We start from the raw sequence: 26,582 nt of genomic DNA on the forward strand, positions 1-26,582 counted from the left end.
CATGCTGTTCGTCTGATTGTATATGGGGACTGGCGATCAGCAAATCGTCTATATACCCCTGTGCAAATCGCATGTCTCGAAGTAGGTTATTCGTGAATCTTTGGAATGTTTATGCCGCGTACCTCAGGCCGAATGGCATGCGTACAAACTCGAACAGTCCAAAAGGTGTAATAATAGCTGTCTTAGGGATACCTTCCTCGGCCACTGGGATATTGTGCTATGCAATTTTGGTAAATATATTCAAATATTGTAGACCGTTTGTAAAATCTTGGATATGCGGTATTCAGCACCTATCTGGTACGTTTTGACGGTTCAGGGATCTGTAATCTCTGCACGGCCTCTATTTTTCTTTGGGACCATTTGCAAATGAGATGATCATTGACTATAAGAGGTGCGGACAATACCCAGTTGTAATGTAGTGGGATTGGACCATAACCACACAATCCTCAAAGCTGAACACGAGACTACCCGGGAAATAGATATTCAATACTTGCTTGGTGCTAGTCTCCTTGGTATTGCAAACACAGGTACGCCTTCGGTTTTGATCATATGACTTAGTCATGGTTTGCATTTGAAGGCTGTGGGTCCGGTTTAGCTGAGTTTGAAAATTCCGCGAGTATATCCTGGAATTTCGACGTTGCTATCGGAGAAGTTTGTATCAAATTTAGAAATATGATGTGAATTTCTTTGCCTTCTATGTAATTAAAAGTTGCATTCAGTGTTTAGCATATTTTTCGAATGTCATCTAGAAATTCATATCTCTCTAAAAAACCCATCCTCAATATTGCGAAACTTAAATCGGCTGCAGTCTAAACTCAGGGGAATCGCCTCCGGAACCTCAAATCTAGCGTTAACGTTTTCTGCCCAAATATCGCGATTTCAGTTTTACTGGCAGCTTGAAATGTGACTTGGGATGTTTCTCGACCCATTTCAGTTTTGTTTCGAGGAATGGTATCAAGAACAGCGATAGTACCAATCAAGAAGTTTCAATGGACCTGTAGCATCGAATTCCGATATATGTTGTCGTTAGGTGCTGACCTCACAATTAAGGCAAGTTTTCGGCAAGTATATCAAGGCAACATATTGCGACCGCTTGATCAATAATGTAGTCAGTAAGATAACTGACACTACAGAGTGTGTAACTTTAGAATCGGCTTACACCAGTAGATTTAGATAATAAACTTGCTGAATTTCGTCGGTGCTTACGGATATTAGTTACCATATCTGATTATGTCAGTTGTTAGTTTGTTAACTGACCAACTGGGTATTATGCCATAAAACCTATTTCATTCAAAAAACACCTCTCAGCATTTGTTTTAAATGACCATGTCGACCTTGACCAGCCGACCTACTTAGCGCAATAGTTGACTAGCTAACGTGTTGACATCGAGGTGGGTTCCGATTTCAAGTATATCAAGTGTCGGAAACGAAGATTGCAATAAGGAGTCCTTATTAAGTAGAACTAACTCTTGTAATGAAGGTTGAGTCACGACCAGTAAAACCTGGGGTATTAAACTCTATCAGTAAATATCCATAAACTGTTTGCATATGCAAACATATGTAACGGAAATCAAAAGGAACGGAGAATCTTACGATTAAGTTCATACTCAATCAACGATTTCTTCATCACTGTAACTTGTACCTGTTTACTTTTCTGTTCACCTTATTAAATTGAGGGAAGTTAATGATTTCGGCTTCTCTTTTTTATTACGACTGTTTTTTGTATTCTAAACTAGTCAGGTTCTTCTTGTGGAAACATTTATTATTAGGTAAGCTGGTATGGTTCTGTTGGACAAGAACCTTGACGAAATACTATTTCATAAACACTGATTAGCAATGCATATTAATATTCTGGGATCCAATTAGATTCTGGTAAAGATAATATCTTAGCACCAATGCAGCAAGTTTCTTTGACTTGCACTTAATCACGCTACTTGAAGTATGGATGACGTCTGCCAGTTGACGCAGCAGTTTTTTCTATTAATCTATGGCTCCACATTGATTATAACTGACTGATGGTTGTGAAACTTATAATTTGGTCGTTATTACGCATTCGAAAGTTGTTTACAAATAATGAGAGCAGTTATTGAACGCATCTAGATACTCTTTAACATTATCTTAATATTCTCGACTCAATCCCCAACTATTAATTAGACGAAACCTATATCTTGTAAGGAGAAGTAGCATCCTTTTTATACTTTTTTTCCAGTAATTACTAAGCACAATTAGATGACCATGATATGAAACGGATTTATACTAAATACATGTCAAAAGTTAAATATATGTCAGAACGTAGTAGAATAATGTATTGAAACAAATAATGGCCAGTCTTTTCCAAATCTCAGTTAATTTTTAAAGTGGGTCACTGTCATATTTAAATTGTCAGCATTCTTATTTTTAACTCAGTATCAGAAACAACCTAATAGAATAAAGGACATATAGACTTCAAGTATTAAGTCAGTATCTTCAAACAATTCCTTGCACCTGGTGGAATAACCGAGTTAGTAATCCTAAGGTTAGGCGTTTGGAAAATCAGCTAGTTAAAATGTCAGTCTTATTCGACTGAATCGCCTAGAACATATACTTCATATGTCTAGTCACTGCTTATCTCGATTTTGCACAGTGACTAAGTTAAGAGTACGTTAAACGGAAGAACAGCGATGGCAAAACCATGTAGTGACCGACTGTGAAACTAAGTCGTGCTAAGTGGTTAAAGATGGCAAGTGTCACGTATACTGTTACCCACTCTGATTCGTAAAAGTAACACAAAGAGTTACCGTATGATAACGTTCTTTGGTAAAAATTCAAAGTCACATACAACGTAAGTTATGTTATTTTGTGCCAACAAACATTCCGCCAAGTAGCAGGAAGAATACAGGTGAACAAGTCGAACAGTAAATAATTATGCCGCTTGCAGCTGTACTGTTCGCAAAAATAAAAATAAACTTCGCATAAATGCTGTAATTTATTTTAAAACTGCTAATTTAGATTTATAATCGATATCAGTAGCCGGAAACAAAGAGATCGTCAATTTGTGGGCGTGGAGATTGTTCGATTTCATTGGAACCGTGAAACGATCTAAGACCATCATTGAAAACCTGGGAACACCGGACAGTTGAATGTAGTTAGGTATTAGCATTGTGGAATGCCGTCTCACTGGTCTAAAGGTTGGGCGTTCGCGCACAACTAAAGGTCCTGGATGCCCCCAAACGCTCTGGTATGCTCAAGGGTGGGAACAGTCTGCTTTCCCTCTCCAAATGCTCTCACATGGTCACGCGTATACAGTCACTCCCAGAGAAGTCCCACTCATTGCCTTCTCATGGAGGCGGTGTTATTTACAAAAGTGAGAAAACAAGAAGCGAATGTCCGGCGCTTTAACCGGATTGGTGGACGCAGAGGGTCCACCTAGGGGGTTGGAAAACTCATATTCCAAACCAATGGTGTACATGGGCTCCAGTATCCTGAAGGAACAAATGGCGTATGAACTAATCGTTAGTCACCGGCCACTATGAGACCGCATCTCCTGACTTTGCTCCACCGCCTTATGGGTTAGACCTTTAGGTTGAAGGCTCTGGATGTAGTCACCTAAGAAAACCAACTGGTTCGGTTTGGGCGTCCGGGCAGTACCGCAGCCCTCGTACAACTAGAATGAAGTGCGGCGCATATCTTGTCGGTGCTCTATTGCACCAATGTTTATGTTTAAATAAGGAAATAGTTAATCGGGGAAATATCAAGGTCATCATATAAGTAGATTTTCAGAGTCAATCTAGCGACTAGTCCGAAGACTTGACTAGTGAATTTCAGTTAGTCAGAGATTAAATAAATATTTCTCTAGACATAAAGCATATCTAAATTGCAAATAAAGCAGGAAAAGTATATATTACGGGACTAAGAATGGATTATATAACATTTTCTTACTTTTAAGAGCAATATAGTTCAAGTAATGATTATCACTGACTAGTAAATTATGATTAGCAATAACTCAAAAGTGTAAAGAATAAGTGTTCTTTTAAAAGTGGTTTTCTACTCAATTTTCATCAAAGGTTTTCTTTTTATAGACTGAGTTGTTTGTCTTGCCGTCACACACCATTGTATATTTCAATGATGGAAATTGAGATTAACAGTGATCTGAGTGGCGATCAGAACCGTCCAGAACGTACTTATGAGGAACAAATACAATGTGTAGGTGTGTTCGCCCAGCCTATGGCTTCAAAAAAATTAACAAAGCGTTTGTATAAACTCGCTCGAAAAGCTAAACGCGTAAAGAAAACAGATGTCGGAATCAAAGCAATCTTAAAAGCCATTGAAAAGAAAGGTGTATCTGGTATCGTCGTATTAGCTGGTGATATTAGCCCGTTTGATCTGATATCCCATGTGCCATTGGTGTGTGAGGAGCACGACATACCTTACTGCTATGTTCCGTCAAAGTTTGACCTCGGTGCATGTGTATCTTCAGTTACCCCTATACCTATCGTTTTCATAACACGGGATGAACAGTATGGTGATTTGTATGACAAGTGTTACACTGCTGTTGACGCATTACCTCTTCCTTTATAAAATCCCTGTAATCGAAAAGCAGAATTTTTTCAATAAAAATATTATTGCACTTATTCTTCTGAACAGTCGCTCTTCACATTACAACACGTGATAATTTTAGTACTATAGTCGACATATTTTATTTGCATAACTTAATCATTATTTAGTACTGGTATATAATTTCAAAAACGTAAATTAACAGATGAACGTAAATGACTTCATTATACTGATTCAACACTAACAAACGTGTTAGTGCTAATTAATAAGATTCCCGATAGGGTCAGAATCGTTGTTTGGCCATCATCTCTGGTCAAGTAGTTTATTTTTATCATTGAGTTTTCATTATTTTGCATAGTATCGTTATGGCAACTTGAACCGATGCATATACGTGCCTGGTCCTACGTTGTAGATGACTGACTGACATAGTATGAATGAGGGGAAGCAATATCATCGACTAGAATTAGTAAGTAGTTTACAAATCGTTGAATGTGAGAATGAGGTATTGTACCTACACAATATGCTCAATTATTTCTGTATACAAGATACTGTTACCTTTTTATTGAAAAGGTTGCCGCGTATCAGTTACCATTCTTGATGCTAGCAAAGACTTGTTATAAGATGAAGATGATGATAAAGCCAGAATGAAGCAAGTTAGAAGAGACAACTGAATACTCCAGTTACATATTTACTTTGGCTTCTATAAACATCAAAAATATTGCCCATTTTTCGACTACTTTCAACTCTCTTAAACGACTTTTAAAACACTTTTCTTTGCATGACTAAGAACAAACTTCCACTTACCACAGTGGATATGCATATGAGAGTCAAAACATGGTATGGGATTATGTACTGTTACTGAGTCGTATGATTTATATATTAGCTAGAGACAGTAGTCTTTTCGGAGCATTGTCTTTGGACATCCTTTAACTCCTACGTAGGTTGCCTCTTACATGTCGTACCAAATAAGTTAAGTAACAGGACTTTTTAGAGGAAGAAAATCATACCGTTTAAGACTACAATTTGAGGCAGTACAAACTGGGTCTTCGTTTTTCCTCTCACCACTGAGTTATAATAATTGTCGAGTTTAACTGGGATGTAATTGTGCGCGTGGTAGAATTTATATTGATTCATCGATGTTCAGATTACACTCGAGGCAATTATTTTGAATCATTTCAGTGTGTAAATTGAATCAAACAAATAAAAACTTGTCTTTGTTCGTTATAACACTATTTAGTTCAATATAGCTGTGACTAGTTTCTTTTTGAGCATGATGTTTACATCTCACGATCGATTACATTTCGGTGAGAGTTAGTTACAATATTTTTAGTCTAGACGATGTACTAAGAAATTGGAGGACTCGTTCCAATTTATATTATTCGTAGCGATTAACATAAATATAACGCGTACTGCTTATCAGTAGTACAATCAAACAATGCTAACGGAAGCGTAAGTATATTGCAAAAGAATAGAAAAACCTGACCGTAGTAATAAAGGAAAAACAATATAAACCATTGTTTAAGAAATCAAAATAGTTTCACAAAAGTTCTATAAAAATAAGTAAGTTTCAGTTTTTACGAACAGCTACGAGGTATTCGAGATAATAATAAAAATCACTACTTTGTGTTATTTCTGGACATCGGTACTATCATTCGAAAGTAAAGGCAAGGAGAGTTTTTCCCTGATTAGATTCTCTAAATAAAATAAGAACCCATGCACATTCTTGTAGCCTAAAACATGGTATAAAATATAAACGGGTTAAATATAAGCTAATTATCAGTTAAACAAAAAGCGAGTTAATAGGATGATAGTTTCTGTTTAATTATATTTATTATTTTTTTAAAAAGGGTGACGTTTAATTTACCCGATTACTTTAACTATAATGACCGAGACGTTTCTACAGACGTGCACAAAACACATCGGGTAAAAGACCTACACAAGTTTTTTGTTCGTTGTTTCCATTGGGTAACAAACTATAAGTACCATTTCTGATCCACACCAGTCAGATCTCTACTAAAATAAAAAATATCAAACATACATCAAAATATTCTAATACTTAACCCAGATAGACTCACTATAGTTAATATAAAAACATTTCACTAACTTGGGAAAATATTTAAATCGATAATAGCGTATTTGTTTGATTTCGAGAGAGCATCAGATATGGAATTTCCGGTTGCACAAATGAGATCTATCCCAAACAAATCAATTTTGAGCGTTTTTCGAACTTCATGTGCCAACATATCGAATAGGGACTTATCATATGGGGTTGTCGTTTGTTTATCGGAAAATGAGCTCAACTAAAATGAAAGATGAAAACAAACTATTCGGCTAGTTTTTAGACATCAAAGTTATCAATGGCATCCATTAACTGTAGTTTTATTTTTTAATGCAATATAGTTGACGCGATGAATAAAATTTACATACTTTTTTACGAGGCGGTTTATCATGCTATAAAAACGTGTAAGTGACGGATCCCACACAACGTATGCTATTATTGCAGATAAGAAACAACCGTTGATTTCAATGTACGATCTTCCTAACCGTCTAAACAAGATATTCGGATAGGCAAAGAACTATTGAAATGTTGAAGATAATTGATAACCATGTTCTTTAAAGACACAAGACGACCAATATTTGGGACGAAATTACCAATTACATTCCTATAATTGCCATAGGATTTGAATTACTCTGACTAACATTTGATAGTAACTGGAAGAATACTACTATGTATTAAGGATATCATCTGTACCTCAATTCCCGCCACAAACCGTGGTAGATGATGGCTCACGATGCTTGATATGATATAGTCTGTACAAGTTTACAAATTTGCCTCCTTTTCACTCCCTGACAAAACTTGGTACCTGCTCTAAGTACTTATCATACAGCAGTTCCAGTCATTACCTCAAGTCTTCTTAACTGGTTTAACTAAAAACAATACATTCTCGGCAAATTAGTAGAATGACTATCGATGTATAATATACTCGTGACTAGATAGCAATTCGAGTGTCGTACTTGTATCATAGACTGCGAAATGGGAAGTCCCAGCTAAACTTCTTGTACTTGTAGCGACATACTTTTGACCACACGCATATGATGCTTTACATTTTTGAAATGGTTTACACACTGCCACTTTATCCAGAAGCATATCAATCCTAGAACATCCACTTACAAGTGGGAAGCATAAAACATGCGAAAATTAGTTTCTATTTGAAACCCAGAGCTTTTTGGGAATGAGGAACTATGATATTTATCACACAAAGTAGCATAACGGTTTCATGAGGAAGTTGGTGTACGAATACTATATAATTATGATGAAAAATAGCCAAAGTAAAATACCAAGAAGACATTCCTGATGTAGAGGATGGAAGAGTCAGTGTAGAGTTTTCCATAACTCATATAATTGTTTAGGATGTCACCGACAAAAGCTGACCTAGTCGAATATAACATTTGATAAATACAACTTGTGTGTCGGTCAAATAAGCATGTTTATATTTTGAAAAGCGATGAAGCATAAATACTTTTACTACACAAACCTTAGGCTTTTTAAAAAACGGTTATTAAATCTTATCAAACATGGTGATCTCAATTTAAAACAACTGCGGATGGTGAGAACGATTCACAAAGTGCTGAATAAGAGTTTAATAAATGTAAGATTGTAATGAGGATTCCAGTACTTACTTCAGATAAAGGTGATTGACAACCATCCTTCGATACACTATGTGAATGAAAAAATATTGGAGTTCTATCTGCTGTGGAGAAAAAGCAACAGTGTACTTACAGATTAGTGGGAAAGAGTAAAAAATAATCACCTAAATAACATGAATCAACAAAAAAGACATCTATAAGTCATCTTTGTGAAATTAATGGGTTCTCTTTTATTTCCGAAGAAGTTAGAGGTAGGAGATATTTATCGTTTACACTTACATTTCAGCAGATACTTATAACTAATTATTAAATCATATTCTACTGCTCCGTTAATAGCTATTAGGTGTTATCATTCTATTCAAACGCTTCGTTGTAAAACTTGGAAGATACATGTGTGAAAGGAGAGGTTCAGTGAAGACGGAATAGATGTTATACGAAAAAAGGTTGTTTTTTTAATCATTTCAAAACAAACATTTATGAAAAGTAGGTAACACCATCTGTAGAGTAAATAAACTTCAATCCAGAATATAAGAAATGTCATTAGCCAAAAATAACAACGATAAATGAACTTAGGAACTGGGGTAACCATTAGCATACTGTAGTGGCCTCACTCTGGTGAGCTCTGGGGTTATTAAGCTTTGTAAACTATTTATGATTTGTCTGTTCTAGTCTTATTTTCCGCACAATTCTGCTGCTTGCTATACGTTTAATCCGCTACTCGTTTATGTCTAAAGTAAGTTAGAAGGAATCTCGTATCATGCTTCCTGAAATTAGTTTGTCAGTAGTGGCAGATTTAGCAACAGATTCGCTTCAGGAAATATACAAATTTAGTCGAGGTTTTGTGGATTTGTTGTCAGATCTAACGCAAACCACAATAAGCTTTTATTCATAAGTTATTATGATAGCATAAACCAAATTATATGTTTCAAATTCATTTTAATCACAAGAATCTCTAATGAGATAACTTCATAATATTAAAATGAAATTTCAACATGAAAATCTTTTCAACTGGTCAAGACAATAAACCTGGAGACTGATGTCAATTTTTTTTAATAAAAAAAAAACACGATTATAAAGTTTAATATTAAATTAGTTGCATCGGTAATTTGTAAAAGTACATTAATATAATCAAGTTAAAATGTAAGTTTATTTCTAAGGCTGAAATGAATTTTAATTGGACTCAGATTTTTAAAAAAAAGTTATTTAAACATACAATTGGTAACGACAATGAAGAAATAGTAAAAGTTAAACAATATCTAAAGTACAAGGTTATCCTTTATTATCAGAAACAATAGTAGTAGTGTTAATTTTATTAAATATAATTAAACTAAAGAATTGATTCTTTAATCAAGTAAGAATCTTGATTATCCAAAAAAAACTTATTATTAGTATATAATAAAGTGTAACCTTAAATGAAACCACACAATGTTAGAGAGAAAAAGTAGGAATAAAGCTTAGAAAAGCCAAATCACATTTTTTTGTTTTGTTTAATGTCATTACAGTGAAAGCACATTCTATGCATTTGTAGATAAATTGTCTAAAGTATATGGACAAGTTAATATCAAATACATTTAGGCCTAAAAAAATGAGTGTACTTTCTAAATAGGTAATCAATGTTTCAGTATATCAATGGTTTTTTTTAAAGAAAAAATATTTAACTGCTATTCTTATGATTAAACAAACGTATGATAGATTACAAACTGTCCCTTTACTATAATACCGATAATAAGTTTTTCATATATTCTACGTCAGTAATTTACAGTAGTGTCATAAAAACTATTCTGAGCAGCACTATTTCTCTCACGTACTTTATTCGAAAAATAACACTTCTATCTTAAACGTATAAAGTTCAGCTATAGTACTTGAACGAACTGAATTATTGAAATAAAAAAATAACAAAATTTAATAATAATCATAGTATCGATTGTGACAGAATATGAAGTATAGTGATGAAAATGATCTGATATTCTTATGAAGAGTTGTTAAGATAAATGGGATCTTCTAATTGTCGTTCACTTAGAACTAAAATAAACCAAAACAATTTTAAAAAGTTACTTAAGAAGGAACACCTAAAGTCGAAAAACAAGGGATTCCTTACATAACAGTGGTGATAGCCAGAAACGAAATAAACTTCTTAAAAAAATTGGAAGAATAATTAGGGTTTGTTTATTGTTTAATGACTGGTTACTGAGCAAAAATGGCCACACACACTCCATAATTTTTAATATAATTTACTATTTTTATTTTGTAATTGATTCACTTGGATCTTCCATTCTGAGTTTCACTGAGTGAACTGCTTGTATTTGCGTTATTAACGCCGTTTTCTAACCTGTAATGTAGCTTTCGATCATTGGTTGGAATCGTCTATCTGCGTATAACATGTTCTAGTCTAGTCGTCTAATTATCTAATATGGTGGTCTAGTGTATCCAGTCTTATTGTCCAAGCTTATCGAGTGCTATCGTAATTGGTACTAGAGTAATTTTTTCCGTTATAACGTAAAATAACACCGACCATTTGACTGCTTAAGATCAAATAAATAACACTGATGTAACTTGAAGTATAATGAACGATACTTCAAACTTGTGATAAACTCTAGAAAAGCGTTATGGAGATAAACAAACGAATAGCGAAATTGCAGTTGTTTTGGTTTATTAATATTTATCATCTAGAGGACTCCATCTACGAAGTGATTCAAAACGACAGTCAGTCACTTCATGGATTGGTGTCATTTCTTGACACGACTTCTTTTGACTATATTTCCATATAGTTTTACTACAGCTAATGTTGTATACAAAAGCAGATGGCTACCTGATTACTATAAAATACATATGTATCACTAGCCAGTCAATAAATGTAGATGCAATCACATAATTTATGACTGATAGCAAGCATATTGACAAAAATCACAGAAATATTCTTAGATATAAAAGTGAGATAAATAACAACTCAATATTCTAATTATGTTTTACTTTATCTGTAAGTACCTACTACACTTGTCATTAACCATACGTGATACAAAAGCAGGTGACTCGAAATAAGGCCTTTTACTAAAACAATCAAGTAAACATATACAATGATATGGATTGACTATATATATATACCCGATTCATTTGTGTGAATGTTTTTCTTAGTAATTATTTTTATCCATATTATATTTAGAAAAACTCAACCATTGGTTCAGATGCTCGAATTAAGTTCCATTTACTTTGGCTTCAATAACCAATTCGGCCTATTAGGTTCAATACAAAGATTATGATTGAGCCTGAATACGTAAACCTATACTACTGGGTAGTGTTCGTCTACATCTAAATGATGAACATATATAACTCATACATACACCAACATATCAAATTTTTCATAACATATAATGATAGATGCAAACTTACCAGATTTGTCGTGATTTTTGATGGAAGGAACTTCAGTAACACAACTATGATCACCGACTACAAATAATTTAAGAACTTTTCCATTATGTTTAATAAATTGCTGTACAAATATGGGATATGTTAAATGATCTAGACCTGAGTCATTGAAAACAATAGCTATCTAAATAGAAAATCATTTAAAATTATTAAGGAAAACTACAGAGAAACTAGGATATAAGTACAATATGAGTATAAATGCAATCAACCAGTTCACCCATGAAAGTAATAATATTTTAGTTTTTGTTATAGTATATTCTTGAGAAACAAAGGTTTCGGATAGATATCCGTGACGACACTGTTGATTAACAGCTGCCAACCTTATGTTAGATTACAACTACACTAATAGTAATTTACACCTATTAAATTATTAAAAACCTCACGATTTGAGAAAATATAGAGTATATGTGCACCACTGCGGTTAGTTTGGATCGAGTCACCAAACTTTTCCGAGCTCTAACTTACAATACACTGAGAATCGTATCTAGAAGGCCTACGATGCCTTGCACAACGATGACTAACAGTCAATTATTTCGCAGACTGATCCCATATCTCAGTCTGCCCACTCCAAGTTGGTTTTCATTCTAACCGTAATTCAAATAGCATCCCATCACTCAGTCATCCCCGACAGTGCAGATAAATGACCTCATCAACTGGTCTACCCCCTTTGCAATGCTAAACAGAGCCGTAGTCAAGCATGTAGTTTTTGTGTATTTTCCATCTTCAACAACTATGTCACACAGTTAAAGAAGACTGCTACGTACTGCATTCCTTTTCGAATAAATAGAAATATATGCTTCCTGTAAGTAGTAAATTTTGGTAGGAACTAGATCAAACACCTATATTCATGCTGGAACATTTTCAGTAACCAACTTATTAGGTGATCTGATTCCTCAAATAAATAATAGTTTCAATTGCATTGATCTATATTGACGAACTAAGCGTAAAAGTAAATCAATCTCAGAAAATTATCTTGAATTTTATAAATTCATGTCAAGGAACTTAAGACATCTTGTCAATGATTTCGCATGGGAGAACTATGTCGCCTACCTACTCTCGATCGGCCAGAGGATCCCCATGGATGAGAATAGTCTCAAGAAAGTCTAAACATGATATACTCAATTCGTTCACGAGTAAACTTGGACAGGAGTCGTGAAAGCGAATATCCACGATGAACGCCGCTTGGTGTCGTCACCTTGAATGAACCTCGAGGAATTATTACACAAGTGTGAGTTCGAACAGTGCCGTGATTGATATGACATATCGATCTACTGCTTCAATTCAAAGATTGTCACACGGTTTATGTCAGGTATAAGGCCTCACTAACCATTCCTGTGTTAAAGAACTTGATGATCAATGAAAACGTGATCAATTCACCTCATAGATAACTGAAACCATGAAAATTTTCATGAGTTTTATGTTCTTGAAAATATGCTATTCAGTGGTCATATACAGATTACCGTATTAGACTACAAGTTACAGAAATCATATAACCGCTAACGATATTATCCGGCTCTTCAAATTTCAGTAGATATATTATAGTTTGAACCCGTGACTTAGTAAGTAAGAATCGATTACGTAAACTTCTCAATTTAAAATTACGTAGTTAGTTGTAAAAGTAAACTATGAAAGCATCACTTTTTTATAGATGCGCTAACGGAAGTAACAATGCAGTCACTGAATCCATCTCTTATTATTGCTTTTGCAAAAATGGAAAATAACTGTGTATATTCACATCCCTACATTATGATAAAAAATATTATGGTGCAGTGTGAACGCTGTTTTTGCTGATACAACTGCTGGACAGTAAAATATTTTTTCTTTCCATCATTAAGATAGATAAAATTGAATTCTCATCATCTAGATTTTATTTATTTCAACACATAGATATTGGTACAAAGAGGCACCAAATACATACGCGCCACACAAATCTTATTCGATATGTGTGAGGGCCGTGATACTGCCCAGGTGCCCACACCGAAGCAGGTGGTTTTCTTAGGGGGCCACTCCCCGAGCCCTCGACCTAAAGGTCTAACCCACAAGGCAGTGGAGCATCGTAAGGAAATGCAGTCCTATGGAAGCCGGCGACCGAAAATTGGTTCATACGCCATTTGTTCCCGCAGGATACTGGAGCCCATGTGCACCATTGGTTTGGGATCCGATTAAAGCGCCGGACATTCGCTTTTCGTCCTCTCAGTTTCGTAAACAACACTCTTGTCACGAAAAGGCAGTGAGTAGGACTTTCCTGGCAGAGGATATATACGCGTGGCCATGTGCGAGTATTTCGAGAGGGAGAGCGGACTCTCCCCACTCTCGGCCGTACCAGTGGTTGAGATACACGTCCTTGTTAAGGAATCCAACTGACAAAACCAAGATGAACATTATTTCATATCATTAGCTTAACTAAACTAAACAACGTAGATAGCCGATATGCTTACGTTCTATAGCGTATATGTTTTATCTGCTACCGTTGATAATGGTGATATTGAAGAGCAAACTTATAAAATTTCTTGTTCTGATTTATAAAAAATACTTGTAAACCTAGAGAGTAATGTGTAGCAACACTAAGAGACTCCAGATTACATGTTACTTCTCATAAATAGTCTGAAAGATAATTATAAACGAGTGACATAAAACAGAGATACACAATTGCAATGTAAATGATACCGGCAGACTAAAAATAGATTTGTCTTTACAGTGTACTATAGCTAATACGATAAAACGACTGGTGATCGAGATTATACTATCATTAGACTGGATATTCGATCCATGGGTTATACACAGATGGGTACACATCAATAAAGAAAAAGAGCCGTAATAAAACCGGATGAACTCTCCATAATTATGATAACTTCGATCCTGAAGTATAAGGTGGTCACAACGAAACCAGTAATAATCCATAGCAAAATTTATCATCTAAGTGTTTTCATGCTAAATTTGGCTGCGTTTGAACAAAAAGTTATCAGCTGGCACTGTCTGTTTCTGTTACCAGTAATGTAAAAATAAACGGTGTTCCCCAAAATACGCAACATTAATGCTTTAAATTTCGACTGATTAACAACTACGTCAAGACTGAAAAATCAATTTCAGTTAGTAAAATTGAACAATATTATCTAACACACAAACAATGTGACTCATAGCTTAACAACGCGTATAATTTATCTTTTGCTCTGCTCCCTTAATATATCTCGTTGTTGCGGATGTAACAAAAATGATACCTGAATTCCAAAGGCATTCACCAATTTTTGATCCATCTTAAACAAGCGATGAGTTTTGTTTTATCCTTTTTGTTTTTTTTCAAGCGTATGATAGTATTTTCTGCAAGGCGTTTTTTTAAATATTAACTAAGGTAGATGGGAGAAACTCGAAAGTAGTTAGACTACGATTTACAGATAATTTATGCATTCGTACTATCTAAATTAGATAGTCTAGAGAACTAAATACTTAATGAAATAGATGTATGTGAAAACAATAAAAAGTGTATGAGGTCCTAAAGTGCCATGATGACACAGACTAGAATGGCATAGTAGCGTTGCTTCTAATCATGCACTTAAAAGATAAATATTTCTCTGTTTCTGTTGTATTTATTCCATTCTTTTCGTCTTTTTGATCTGTTGATTTCACTAAACTTCTTTCTTTGTAAGATATAAACGTATGACTACTCGAATGAAGTACCATCCCATTATCTCTCTCATCATTTCAGCAAGTTTAACAAAAACTTACTGTTGATGAAAACTGTATTTATATCAGCTTGAATTCTAACATTTACAGTTTAAGCAGCAATAACCGCATAACGGAAACAGAAATACTAGGAATCAAATACGATTTGATCAAAAGACTAATTTGTAGGTATATACCCACTAGGTAGTGAGATGGGAATAAATTTGCTTTAGAAGGATTAATTTTGAAGAGTTATATTGTTATAGTTCAACACTATCAATATTCAACTAATATCAAACCATATTGCAATGGAGGAACAGTCGTGATCTGCAAGAAAGAGTGGAGGAACGCATACCTAAATGACGCAGAAACAAATGAATGTCAATGGTCAAATAAGATCACACGATAGACAGATATCTTCCTCTATTGCGAAACACTTGGTTGAGACTGGTCGTAAGGTTGATATCAAATCAGCATTTGTAGTGTTGTACAAAGGCCTTCAAGGGTGTATATTAAGGTTTATTGAAGCCTTGGCTACACGGAAACTGAAACCCCTTTATATGTTCAAAAACAATTTGTTCTTACCCTTAACCTACCCTGTTAATACTGATTTATTATCAAGAGTGGTTATCACATTGTTTTTGTGTACTTTATTTTTCTTTGCGGCTTGTTGTTGTAAAATGTCTTAACAAGTATATGTGTGATCAGAGTGTTCGAAATGTATTGAGCAAATATATCACGTAATTGATGTAACGAATAAGTGGGTTTTAACAACAACAATTGCTCGAAAACGATTAACATTTTTAATAAGATAATTCCCTATTTTTAAAAACATCCAGATAACAGTAAATTTCATGGATACTGACTATTTACGTGTATGACGTGAGATTAATTAGTATACTGAATTAAATTAGCGTACAGAAGAATTCAATTTATCGACTTACAAACCCAAAAGTGTTTCAATAATTCCAGTGTAGCTCACTGTTTCCAAAGCTTCTCTACACGAATTATCATAACTGGTACTGATATATATATAAACTAATGGTTAAAGGTATTAGTAACTTTATGTATGGAAATAAAGCACAATCAGCAGAAATTTAACGGGAAATTGCATTCTCTGATAAATCGAAGTAATTGGACATACTGAATAAAACCAACGTACCTTATGTACATTGTCATTTCCATGGGCCATTAGTGACTTGCAAACTATAGATGAAAATCAAATTTCAAATATATCATACATTCAAATTATCGGTGAAATAAACATTTAAATGAATGATAGAATACTAGATTAGATCAGCCTAGAAAAAAATAAAGGGATGAAATGGTTGCAGTTGAAAGAGTTCTCCCAGTCATGACTTCGTACATTTAGTTCTAGTTATAGTGAAAAGCACTAAGAATTAGATAAAATTCTCCACCGCTACGAAGGTGCTTTCCTTGCGCCGACTCACTTTGCTTGAGTGAGAACTAATAAAAAAAATACATGGCAAGGAATTTAAAATGTTTGGTTTTTAAAGAATATATTAAACAAGGTGTGATTGTGCTATCAAGAACATCCAATACGCTTAATAACAACATGATAGACTCTATCTGATGGATCCTGGCCGAGAAGCCCGAAATTCTTTAACAAATCACTGTAAGTGAAAATAGCTGAAATATTGTGAAAAGCCAGAACCCTAACTTTTGTTTCAGCAATAAAAATGTTAGTTAACAAACAAAAGACAAAAACATACTGAAACGAGCAGTAAACATATTAGGATTTGTAGATCCCGATGACAGCTTAGCATACTACATCTTGACACTTTATATTACTGATGATGAAGTTACATAATCTAGTGATGTCGATGGAAAAGCACCAGTGTTCACAGAATACAGAAATAGGTAAGCATACTCAAAGTTAGTGAAATCCTGGAAATCAGCAACACTAAAGTCTAGTGAGTTTTTACCGTTACTCAGAGGAAGCGCACGCTTCTTCGATGTTTATTCGTTTAGAAAGCAATCAGAAGATGACAATTTTCTGCACTTATTATGAAACATTTTTCCTACTTGGTTGAATTACCCTAGCATCCTTTTTGACGTTGTGTGCAACCAACATCATTTTTAAACTACTGGCAGAAAGATTATCAAGCATGACGATTAATTCTAGCACATACATATTTTCATCCTATCATTTTAACATTAATGAACACTTAAGAATAAAATTGAAAGACAGTGATACGAAATATATGGTACATCATATTTAATTTTTAGGGAATTTTATATGGAAATTAAAGACGATCACCGAAATAATTAATAATTAAAACCATACTATTGTTAGGGACGATTTAACTATGAGGTAAAAACTTTCTAAGCTATTTTTCTACGATTTTATCTATATAAATTGATTACACTTTTATTAAGCAGTTTGGTTCGCTTATTTCCGTATTACCCTAGTCCCAAGCTTTTATTTGAACCATAAATTGCTATTATAGCATTTTCCACTAATAAACTAGAACCAATTATTTGTATACCCAGTACTCCATTTTTCCTATTACTAATGTTGCTATTTTTGTTAACACTGCTACTCAATTAGTCTGCTGCGTGGGCTGGTCTTTTATGTATATAAATGAATGTCTGAAATACAATGCCCCCGAATGCCCTGGTACGACCGAGGGTGGGGACAGTCTGCTTTCCCTCTCCAAATGCTCTCACATGGTCACGCGTATACAGTCACTCTCAGAGAAGTCCCACTCACTGCCTTCTCATGGAGGCGGTGTTGTTTACAAAAGTGAGAGAACAAGAAGCGAATGTCCGGCGCTTTAACCGGGTTGGTGGACGCAGAGGATCCACCTAGGGGGTTGGAAAACTCAGAGAAAACCACCTGCTACGGTTTGGGCGTCTGGAGAGTATCCCAGCCCTCACACAAATCGATTGATTTATGAGCTGCACATCTATTTGGTGCCTCCTTGTAACAATGTTTGTGTTTAAATAAATAAATAAAATAAAAAACTGAAATATCACAACGATCTTGTACTGGCGATAATTGGTTTTGAGTTTTTCCTCTTCGTTCGGGGTTAGTTATTATTGGGCCAACCATCAAGCATAGAGTACCAGGCGGCCCGGGATTTTAAGCCCCCGAATGCCCTGGTATGGCCGGGAGCGGGGTGGGTCCGCCCTTCCTCTCGAAATACTCGCACATGGCCACGCGTATATATCCTCTGCCAGGAAAGTCCTACTCACTGCCTTTTCGTGACAAAAGTGTTGTTTACGAAACTGAGAGGACGAAAAGCGAATGTCCGGCGCTTTAATCGGATCCCAAACCAATGGTGCACATGGGCTCCAGTATCCTGCGGGAACAAATGGCGTATGAACCAATTTTCGGCCGCCGGCTTCCATAGGACTGCATTTCCTTACGATGCTCCACTGCCTTGTGGATTAGACCTTTAGGTCGAGGGCTCGGGGAGTGGCCCCCTAAGAAAACCACCTGCTTCGGTGTGGGCACCTGGGCAGTATCACAGCCCACACGCAAATGATGAACTCTCTAAATCTATGGAAACTACTTTTCTCGCTTCGAATAACAATCAAATGATTCAAACCACTATCATTACAATAATTGTTATTATTATTATTATTATTTACTACGACATTATTCACCCTCTTTTATTCCTACTATCTATACTTATTTTTTCGACTTATACAGCAGCTCGTCTTTGGTGGAAATTCGACTCTATCTAAACGTTCTCGAGTCACTGTCCGGTTGAAAATTGTATGTTACCACCGTATATGAGTACTGAAGCAGTTTTTCTGAAACCACGTGCACCATTCAAACTGGCTGCCTTCAACGTTCGCACACTTATGCAGGTTGGACAACATATAGGGCTGGCTATGTCTTTGGAAAGTCTTAATATTGATGTTTGTTGTCTATCTGAGACCCGTATTCAAGACTCTGGTGAAGTACTACAAATTCACTCTCCATCTATCGCTTCGAAAATCTTGTTTTACGTGCGCTTATCCGGGGACTCTGTGGCATCTTCATCTGGTCTTGCTGGCGTTGGTGTCGCACTAAGCGCTAGAGCTGAGGCAGCACTAATCGATTGGATCCCCATTAACAGTCGGTTATGTGCTGTTAGATGAGAGAGTTCCATCAAAGTGAGAAGAAATCGGCGTGGGAAACTATGTCTTTTCGTCATCTCCGCCTATGCTCCGAAAGATTGTAGCCCGAATGCAATCAAGGATGGGTTTTTCCACCAGTTATCCGTTCTTCTCCAGAAAGTGCGCTCGACAGATATTGTAGTACTAGCCTGAGACGTGAATGCTCAGGTCGGGCGTCTAGGCACAGAAGAGAGTCGTTTAGGTGGCCGATGGGGACTCGTTGGTCGCAGGACAGATAACGGGGACCGTCTACTGCAACTTTGCACAGACCACAACCTGTTTCTGGCTAGCACTAACTTTCGGCACAGTCATCACCGATGTGCCACCTGGCGTCCTTCCTCTGCATCTCAAGCCTGGACTCAGATTGATCACATCGCGATCAGCTACCGCTGGCGTGGTTGTGTACAAGACTGCCGCTCCTTTTGGAGTACCTATCTGGACTCTGACCATACCCTGGTCTGCGCCAGTCTTACCTTACTTTTCAGTGGCCAACGAAGTGACCGCCACCAACGGATTGATGTTAGCAAGCTGGTTGCAACTTCTGTTGCAAGTAAGTATCGAACCGAGCTAGCCTCTAGGCTAGCTACCACTCCACCGAAAAGTATAGATGAGCATTGGTTGCAATTGCATGACGCCATGAAAATGGCGGGTACAGTCAGTTGTGGGTTCATGAAACGTCCCGCTTATAAGCACTGGGTTTCTTCTGGTTCCTTACAACTCATTGAAGCCCGTCGGTCTACTCCAGGTGACCGTGAGTTTGACCATAAACGAAGGATGTTACGTAAGGAAATTGGGCAAAGCTTGCGTAAGGACCGAGAAGCCTGGTGGTCGATGCGTACTAATGAGATGGAAGCAGCAGCTGTATCTGGTAATTACCGGAAGCTCTTCCAACTCATCCGAGCCACTGGCAGCAAGAAGTCTGGTGTGAGTGAAACAATCTGCGAGGATGATGGGATGCCAATCACTAACATCCACCGACGTCTTGGACGATGGGCAGATCAACTAGCCTGCTGCTCCGGCAACATCGGTCAGACTGTCCTGCCCTCCATGGCCGGTGACGACTGATCCACCAAACGAGGAGGAAGTCCGCAAGGAACTCCAACTCTTGAAGCGTTACAAGTCACCTGGCCCAGATGACTTACCTCCGGCCCTGTTTAAAGATGGTGGCGACTTTTTGACTAAGGAACTGACGACGTCGTTTACAAAAATCTGGGAACTAGAGAGTGTACCAACGTCATGGAATGAGTCGATAGTTGTCCCTATCTTTAAAAAGGGTTCACGTCGTTCCTGTAACAACTATCGGGGGATAAGTCTACTTCCGATTGCGTCCAAGCTATTGGCTTCCGTCATACTTCGTAGGTTGTTCAAAACCCGAGAAAGATTGACTCGCGGGGAGCAGGCTGGTTTCGTTCTGGTCGAGGATGCATTGATCATATCTTCACCCTCTGCCAAATGTTAGAACACCGCCATACTTATCAAAGGCCAGCAATCGTAGTGTTTCTTGACATCAGGGCTGCCTTCGATTCGTTGGACAGGACTGTTCTCTGGGATTGTCTATTGAAGAAGGGTGTGCCTGAGAAGTTTATTAACATCCTAAAAACCCTATATACAAACACCTCAGGCAGAGTGAGGGCATACAACCACCTCTCTCCATTGTTCCATTCGAGCAGTGGGGTTAGGCAGGGTTGCCCAATCTCACCATTCCTCTTCAACTTTGCCATCGATGACATTCTGGAAACAGCTCTGATGAATGTAAGTAATAGCGGTGTGGATCTGTTGCCTGGAGAAAGACTTCTCGACCTTGAGTATGCGGACGATATTGTCTTACTGTGCGATAATGCCCAAGGCATTCAATCCGCACTTAATCAGTTGGCAATCAGTGTCCGTAGGTATGGTATGTGCTTTGCATCTTCGAAGTGCAAAGTACTTCTACAAGACTGGCAGAATCCTAATCCTGTACTCACCCTGGATGGTGACCAGATAGAAGTAGTAGAGAAGTTCGTGTATCTGGGTAGCTGCATAAGTGCTGGTGGTGGCATGAGTGATGAGATCAATGCACGTATAGTGGAAGCCAGAGCGGCTTATGCCAATCTGGGCCACCTTTGGCGCCTTCGTGATGTTAGTCTGGCTGTAAAAGTTCGGATCTACAACGTGTCGGTGGGAGCAGTTCTGCTCTATGCTTGTGAAACCTGGCCTCTCCGAGTTCAGGATGTTAGACGATTCTCTGTGTTCGATCATCGTTGTCTCTGAAGGATTGCCGACATCCAGTGGCAACACCATGTCAGTAATGCAGAGGTTCGGCATCGTGTGTTCGGGCACAGAGATGATAATGTAATTGATGTCACCATCTTGAAACACCGACTTCGTTGGCTTGGACATGTTCTACGAATGTCGTCCCAGAGAATTCCACGCCGTGCATTATTTGCCGACTCTGGGACTGGTTGGAAGCGGAGAGGTGGTCAGTGCATGACATGGTGTCGTGGTATGAAAGAAAGCTGCAAAAGGCTGGCTTGTGTCGGTCCTTCACAACTCCCTGGTTGGGGTCCGAGAGATGGTGCTACACAGTGACTAGAGACGTTATCAGGTATGGCTCGGAATAGAAGCCAGTGGCGATTCTGCTGTAACCTTCTTTTACCTTCTTCATAAAAAGTGGTTGTGTCTTTCTTAACTGAAAGATTTCTTCTGATCGTACCTTTCCGTTCCCTCATTATTACTATTATTATTACTACACTACCTTACACCAACCTCTTCGTTATTGTTCTCTTTTTTTCACTCTCCTTACCTTTTTTTCTTTCTCTTCGAATTCTCATTGTTTTGTGTGGCGCATATATATTTGGCGCATTCTTGTACCAATATTTATGTGTTCAAATAAATAAATAAATAATCAGCCCCCCTCGTACTGGTTGCTGATGGTCGTCTACGTGTGTTGTTCGGTTACAGGATATAACAAATACAAAAAGACAAAAATATCGTACGGTGTAGAAAGAATACCAAGCTGTCACACCGCCCCTGACAATAAATATATATATAAAGAATTATTATAACTGGAACAGGCTCTAAGTGTGAACTAGTTGTTTTAGAGGACAAAAAGGAGACTCATATTCCTTAATGGTTGGGTCTTCTAAAAATCTAAACATTCAACCTTGATGATTTCTACATAAGTTTAAAAATATGTTAAGGTCAATCCTGTGACATATTAAATGATTTGCTACCAAAATCATGACTGCTTAGCATCTGTCCTTAGCACACCTCTAAAACCAACTCCGTATTATTACTTCATTTCCAAAATTTATGGAAAATGCTTTTTCTAAACAACATAGTATCCATTATGAGATCAAAACTGAATTTTTCGTGAACTGTAAAACGTTCTACCATATTTCACCATCATGCTGAACTCAGACCCTATGACTTGTGGAAGAAAAACAAGTCAACACTTAAACGAATAAAGAAAGGCATAATCCTGTGATGATAACTAATTCTAAGCCCGGAGAAATTTTGCAAATCAGGCTGTACAGACAGAACTAAGTTTCATCAAGTTAAGGAATGCTAACGATTCGTAAATCTCGAAAATCACAAGACCTTACAGTGGTAATAGAGACTTACTAAAAATTCACAAACCAATAATTTACTAATTAGGACTCCACATTTTCGCATTCAACAAAGACCTTTCACATCTTATCGCTATTTCAAATGCAAAACAGCAGGAAGTTGCTGTTTAGCAAATAACGAAAGCACATTCTAAGAAAGAGGTACTTGTGTTGATTTTCCTCTCTTCCCTGAAGTACATTATAGTTTCGGTTAGTAAATAATATGACAAGGGTACTACCAGGATATCCTCAAAACAAAAATAATAAATCTACGTAAGTAAAGACATTGACATTCAAAATTTAATGTGTTGGCTGGTAACTAAATATCACAATAAAAGGTACATATTCGAGGTATCATTTTACCCACTGAAAGTTCGAAAGCACATTCAACATTAATTTCTACATGTCTGAAAAGCGACACGTTTGAAATGGAATCATATACACTATTGATAACATATACATCCTCTACACTAGTCAAAGCATTGCATAACTAGTTATGCTTAAAAGAACTATTTGTGAAAAGTTGTTGCTACGGTCACAATTATCAGTTACGAAAACAAAAACGGCCGAATAAGACAAGTTTTGTAAAGATTCTTGATTTGATAAATAAAAATGGTTACGTTTCCGAATGTTGCGTGACCGAATGGGTTTAATGTAGATGACTGCAACATAGAGGACGCAAGTTTATGTACAAATCCTTTTTCTAGAAACATTTTTTACTACGATCAAACTGAAAACTCAAAAAGGACAAAAATATTAAACGAAAGTTCTGATAAATTTTATAAGTGTCGAAAAAGAACATTTGAGGTTTTCATAATTAGAATAACATGACTTGTGACCGGACCTCAAAATATGGGTTGCTGTAATTTAACAGTGAAATAAAGAGGGGAAAATAAAACTTCCTTAAAATGAGAATTTGACTATTATGACTGCGACACTTTCTACATGATCTAGAAACAAGTGAATCAAGATGGGCAGGCATTAGCACCCAGAAAGTTGCCTTATTATTAGTTGCTTTTATCAGTCAGATCACAATAGTAATGAAGTGTCTTACTGAAAACTGTGGCTAAGTATCCAAGATATAATTACCTCTCAGTGAACTTTCCTAATATACAGAAAGGATACCACCAGTGTCTAAACGCTATAATTTTATCTGGAAAGTGGTATTAAGTGCTCAAGGTGAAATTTAATAGCGGTGACAATGAAAACTACGTGACAATTCTTTCATACAAAAAGGAGGGAATAGTCAACTCCCAACTGGATTATTATGTATCATGAACAGCGATTACCAAACTGATATTAAACTTTAACACGACCATTTCTAAAGAAGAAGTGAATAATTTCCCCAAACATCCAACGCACTCTTGAAAAATTAATATACTGCACAACGTCTTACAATTTAGCTACACAATATCACAAAATTTCAGTAGCTACAAAGCAAACACCACGACTGACAATAATGATCATGCATCTAAGAAATATTTCACCTACCTATAGGGTAAGAAATACCAGCGTCACATAATTTCGTAGGGTCTTTTTGTGGTAAGAGGCAAAATTTGGGCACAAATATTTCATTTCCTGTTGAATTAATGAAGAAATAACTAGGTTTCAGAGAACATGCATTACATTGTGAACTCGTAAAACTTATCAAAAAAAAGGGAAAAATGATCGTAATCAGTAAGGAACATTATAACAAGAAGTATGAACATTTGCAGCTGAGTTTGACAAACTTAATTAAAATACAGAGAAGCACTAAATCTGAGTTTATTAGATATTTTTCAAATCAATCTGAGATTTTTGGGAAGTTTCATTGATGTATTGCTATAAGGTAATGGGAAATAGAAACCTTGAAGACAAAGTGCTTAACAGGGTAAAAGGACAGATATGTACTGGAACTTTTGCACCATATATGGATTGTTATAATAGGATTTCAGACACTATTGGGAGGCTATATTACTCGATTGCCTAAATTAATTACATAGAGCAGTGCCCAGCATTACCGATATAAATCCGTTTGTTTGTTAAATATCACAAGAAGTATTGCAACACAACTTTAAAAAAACGTGTTGTACAACAGAAAGCCAATATCCTCAAATATGGTGTGGTGTAAGTTCTTACGAAAGCATTCGTGATTAATAACGGTGAATTGTGAGAACTTAAATAAGTGTGCAACAGGATATACCTGAGATTCATACATAAATTAGTGGTCATTAGGACGAATGTTTTTAAATATCCTAGTACTTTTTTTTAAAATTTGATAGGTATGTGATATAGGTGGTCAGCAAAGAAACCCAGGTACCATTTAAAGGTCAATTTTCCACTGGCACAAGAAAATTGTAAACACCGACTTTGACTCAAATATATATAAACAAGTTCATGAGACTTTATTATACTCCTCATCTGCTCCACACAAATCATAATAATTCAAACAAGTGAAAATTACGATACTTACTTATATCCGACATCGCTACAATGTCTCGGAGCAAAGAAAACTGACTAAGACGTGTTAACAAACACTTGAGTGATATTGGTGAGTCTATGAACAGAACATGAGGATTACTTTTTGCATAGTTCTATGAAAAATTAGTAAAACAAGTAACTGTTTATTTACGATAAAATTTTCTATAATTTTTCGACTCTGTTTACTGGAATCCCCGCTCAAAAATTCCGGTATTTTGTGAAGGATTACGTCAAACGGTCCTTGTTCCGATACACTAATACACGGATTGATCTACGTTTTCACTTTTTAGACAAAAAATTGGCAAAAAAACCTTTCTAAATAGAAGATCACTTCTGCGCTAACTCAGATCATACACTAAGTAGCCATTTACCTCTTCTCGCGTAAAAGAGTATTAAGCCCGATGCTGTCTACTTTAGAATCACTCATCCAGACACCAACGACCTTCATTTCAAAATACCTCACAGCTAATACCTAGTCCGCATTGGGTGTAGGACAACTCTAATGTCACAAACGAAGTTAAGTCCAATATCCAATAACATTATTACAAACTAGCGCCAATCAAACAGGTTTTTATAGCTCATCGCATTACGAACGGAAAGTTTCGTCTAAACATGATTTCGTTTCTCGAGCTTTCATTGTATTCTTACTCAACAAGAGTACTATTTTCATCCAACGAATCCATCCTGAGCTTAACGTTCGGTAGATTCTCTTTCTTTTTGAGTTTTACCTAAGTAAATAGTTGACTGTGATCCTGCCTCAGCTTAATACCCGGTTTTTCAGCCTTTCACGTCAAAGTTAGTTTTAGTGTATCCTAGCCTTTTGTATCACTCGTTTTTTATCCATTTTATCCGTTGTGAGTGTATTGTTCCTTTTGTTTAACGGTCGTAAACTTTTGCTAAGATCTATCAAAGAAGTCGTATCACCACAATAATGTATAATTCATGCAAGCGATCCGGACGCTGTTTTGCTGTAACTTCTGGCAAACAGTGTGACAAATGCAAATGTTGTTTCCACGAAGCATGTACAGATCATGAAGTAACTGCTTACAACGGAATTAGTAAGTCGGATCGTAGGTGAGTATGTGACACGTGGAATATGAATACTGAGGATTTGCTGAGCAACACCATTCTCCCGACAGG

At 36.5% G+C, this 26,582-nt stretch overlaps 2 protein-coding genes across 5 annotated transcripts; one reads left to right on the forward strand and one right to left on the reverse strand.

Moving 5' to 3' along the window:
- Positions 1–1,073: 1,073 nt before the first annotated feature.
- NHP2_1 (snoRNA-binding protein) lies at positions 1,074–5,163 on the forward strand (the record flags this gene model as incomplete). Of its 2 annotated transcripts, none has more annotated exons than XM_051215578.1 (2): positions 1,074–1,391; positions 4,059–5,163. In XM_051215578.1, one exon carries the CDS (start codon positions 4,102–4,104, stop codon positions 4,555–4,557), a length of 456 nt encoding a protein of 151 aa, XP_051073694.1. In that variant the 3' UTR covers positions 4,558–5,163. The 2 variants fall into 2 exon arrangements, with proteins under 2 accessions (XP_051073694.1, XP_012794764.2); XM_012939310.3 differs by lacking the exon at positions 1,074–1,391 and adding an exon at positions 2,781–2,821.
- Positions 5,164–5,475: 312 nt separating this feature from the next.
- ITPK1_1 (Inositol-tetrakisphosphate 1-kinase) lies at positions 5,476–25,970 on the reverse strand. Of its 3 annotated transcripts, XM_051215591.1 has the most exons (10): positions 25,814–25,970; positions 25,754–25,775; positions 25,594–25,713; positions 25,435–25,555; positions 24,474–24,560; positions 16,427–16,470; positions 11,569–11,728; positions 8,215–8,285; positions 6,638–6,833; positions 5,476–6,263 (listed from the first exon to the last, which is right to left on the reverse strand). In XM_051215591.1, exons 1-10 carry the CDS (start codon positions 25,888–25,890, stop codon positions 6,160–6,162), a joined length of 1,002 nt encoding a protein of 333 aa, XP_051073695.1. In that variant the 5' UTR covers positions 25,891–25,970; the 3' UTR covers positions 5,476–6,159. The 3 variants fall into 3 exon arrangements, with proteins under 3 accessions (XP_051073695.1, XP_051073697.1, XP_051073696.1); XM_051215593.1 differs by having other exon boundaries at positions 5,891–6,263; positions 25,594–25,775; XM_051215592.1 differs by having other exon boundaries at positions 5,891–6,833; positions 8,215–8,282; positions 25,594–25,775.
- Between the last annotated feature and the right edge of the window lie 612 nt (positions 25,971–26,582).

This window comes from Schistosoma haematobium, chromosome 1 (genome assembly GCF_000699445.3).
Source record: "Schistosoma haematobium chromosome 1, whole genome shotgun sequence".
In the NCBI taxonomy this organism is placed as follows: domain Eukaryota; kingdom Metazoa; phylum Platyhelminthes; class Trematoda; order Strigeidida; family Schistosomatidae; genus Schistosoma; species Schistosoma haematobium.

What these genes read in the sequence shown, in the direction of transcription:
- ITPK1_1 (XM_051215591.1), bottom strand. Translation starts at nt 25,890, where the DNA reads ATGAAGGTCGTTGGTGTCTGGATGAGTGATTCTAAAGTAGACAGCATC. An exon ending in ACTCTTTTACGCGAGAAGAG is followed by an intron (nt 25,776 to 25,813) that starts GTAAATGGCTAC and finishes GAGTTAGCGCAG; the next exon opens with AAGTGATCTTCTATTTAGAA. An exon ending in GTGATCTTCTATTTAGAAAG is followed by an intron (nt 25,714 to 25,753) that starts GTTTTTTTGCCA and finishes GTGAAAACGTAG; the next exon opens with ATCAATCCGTGTATTAGTGT.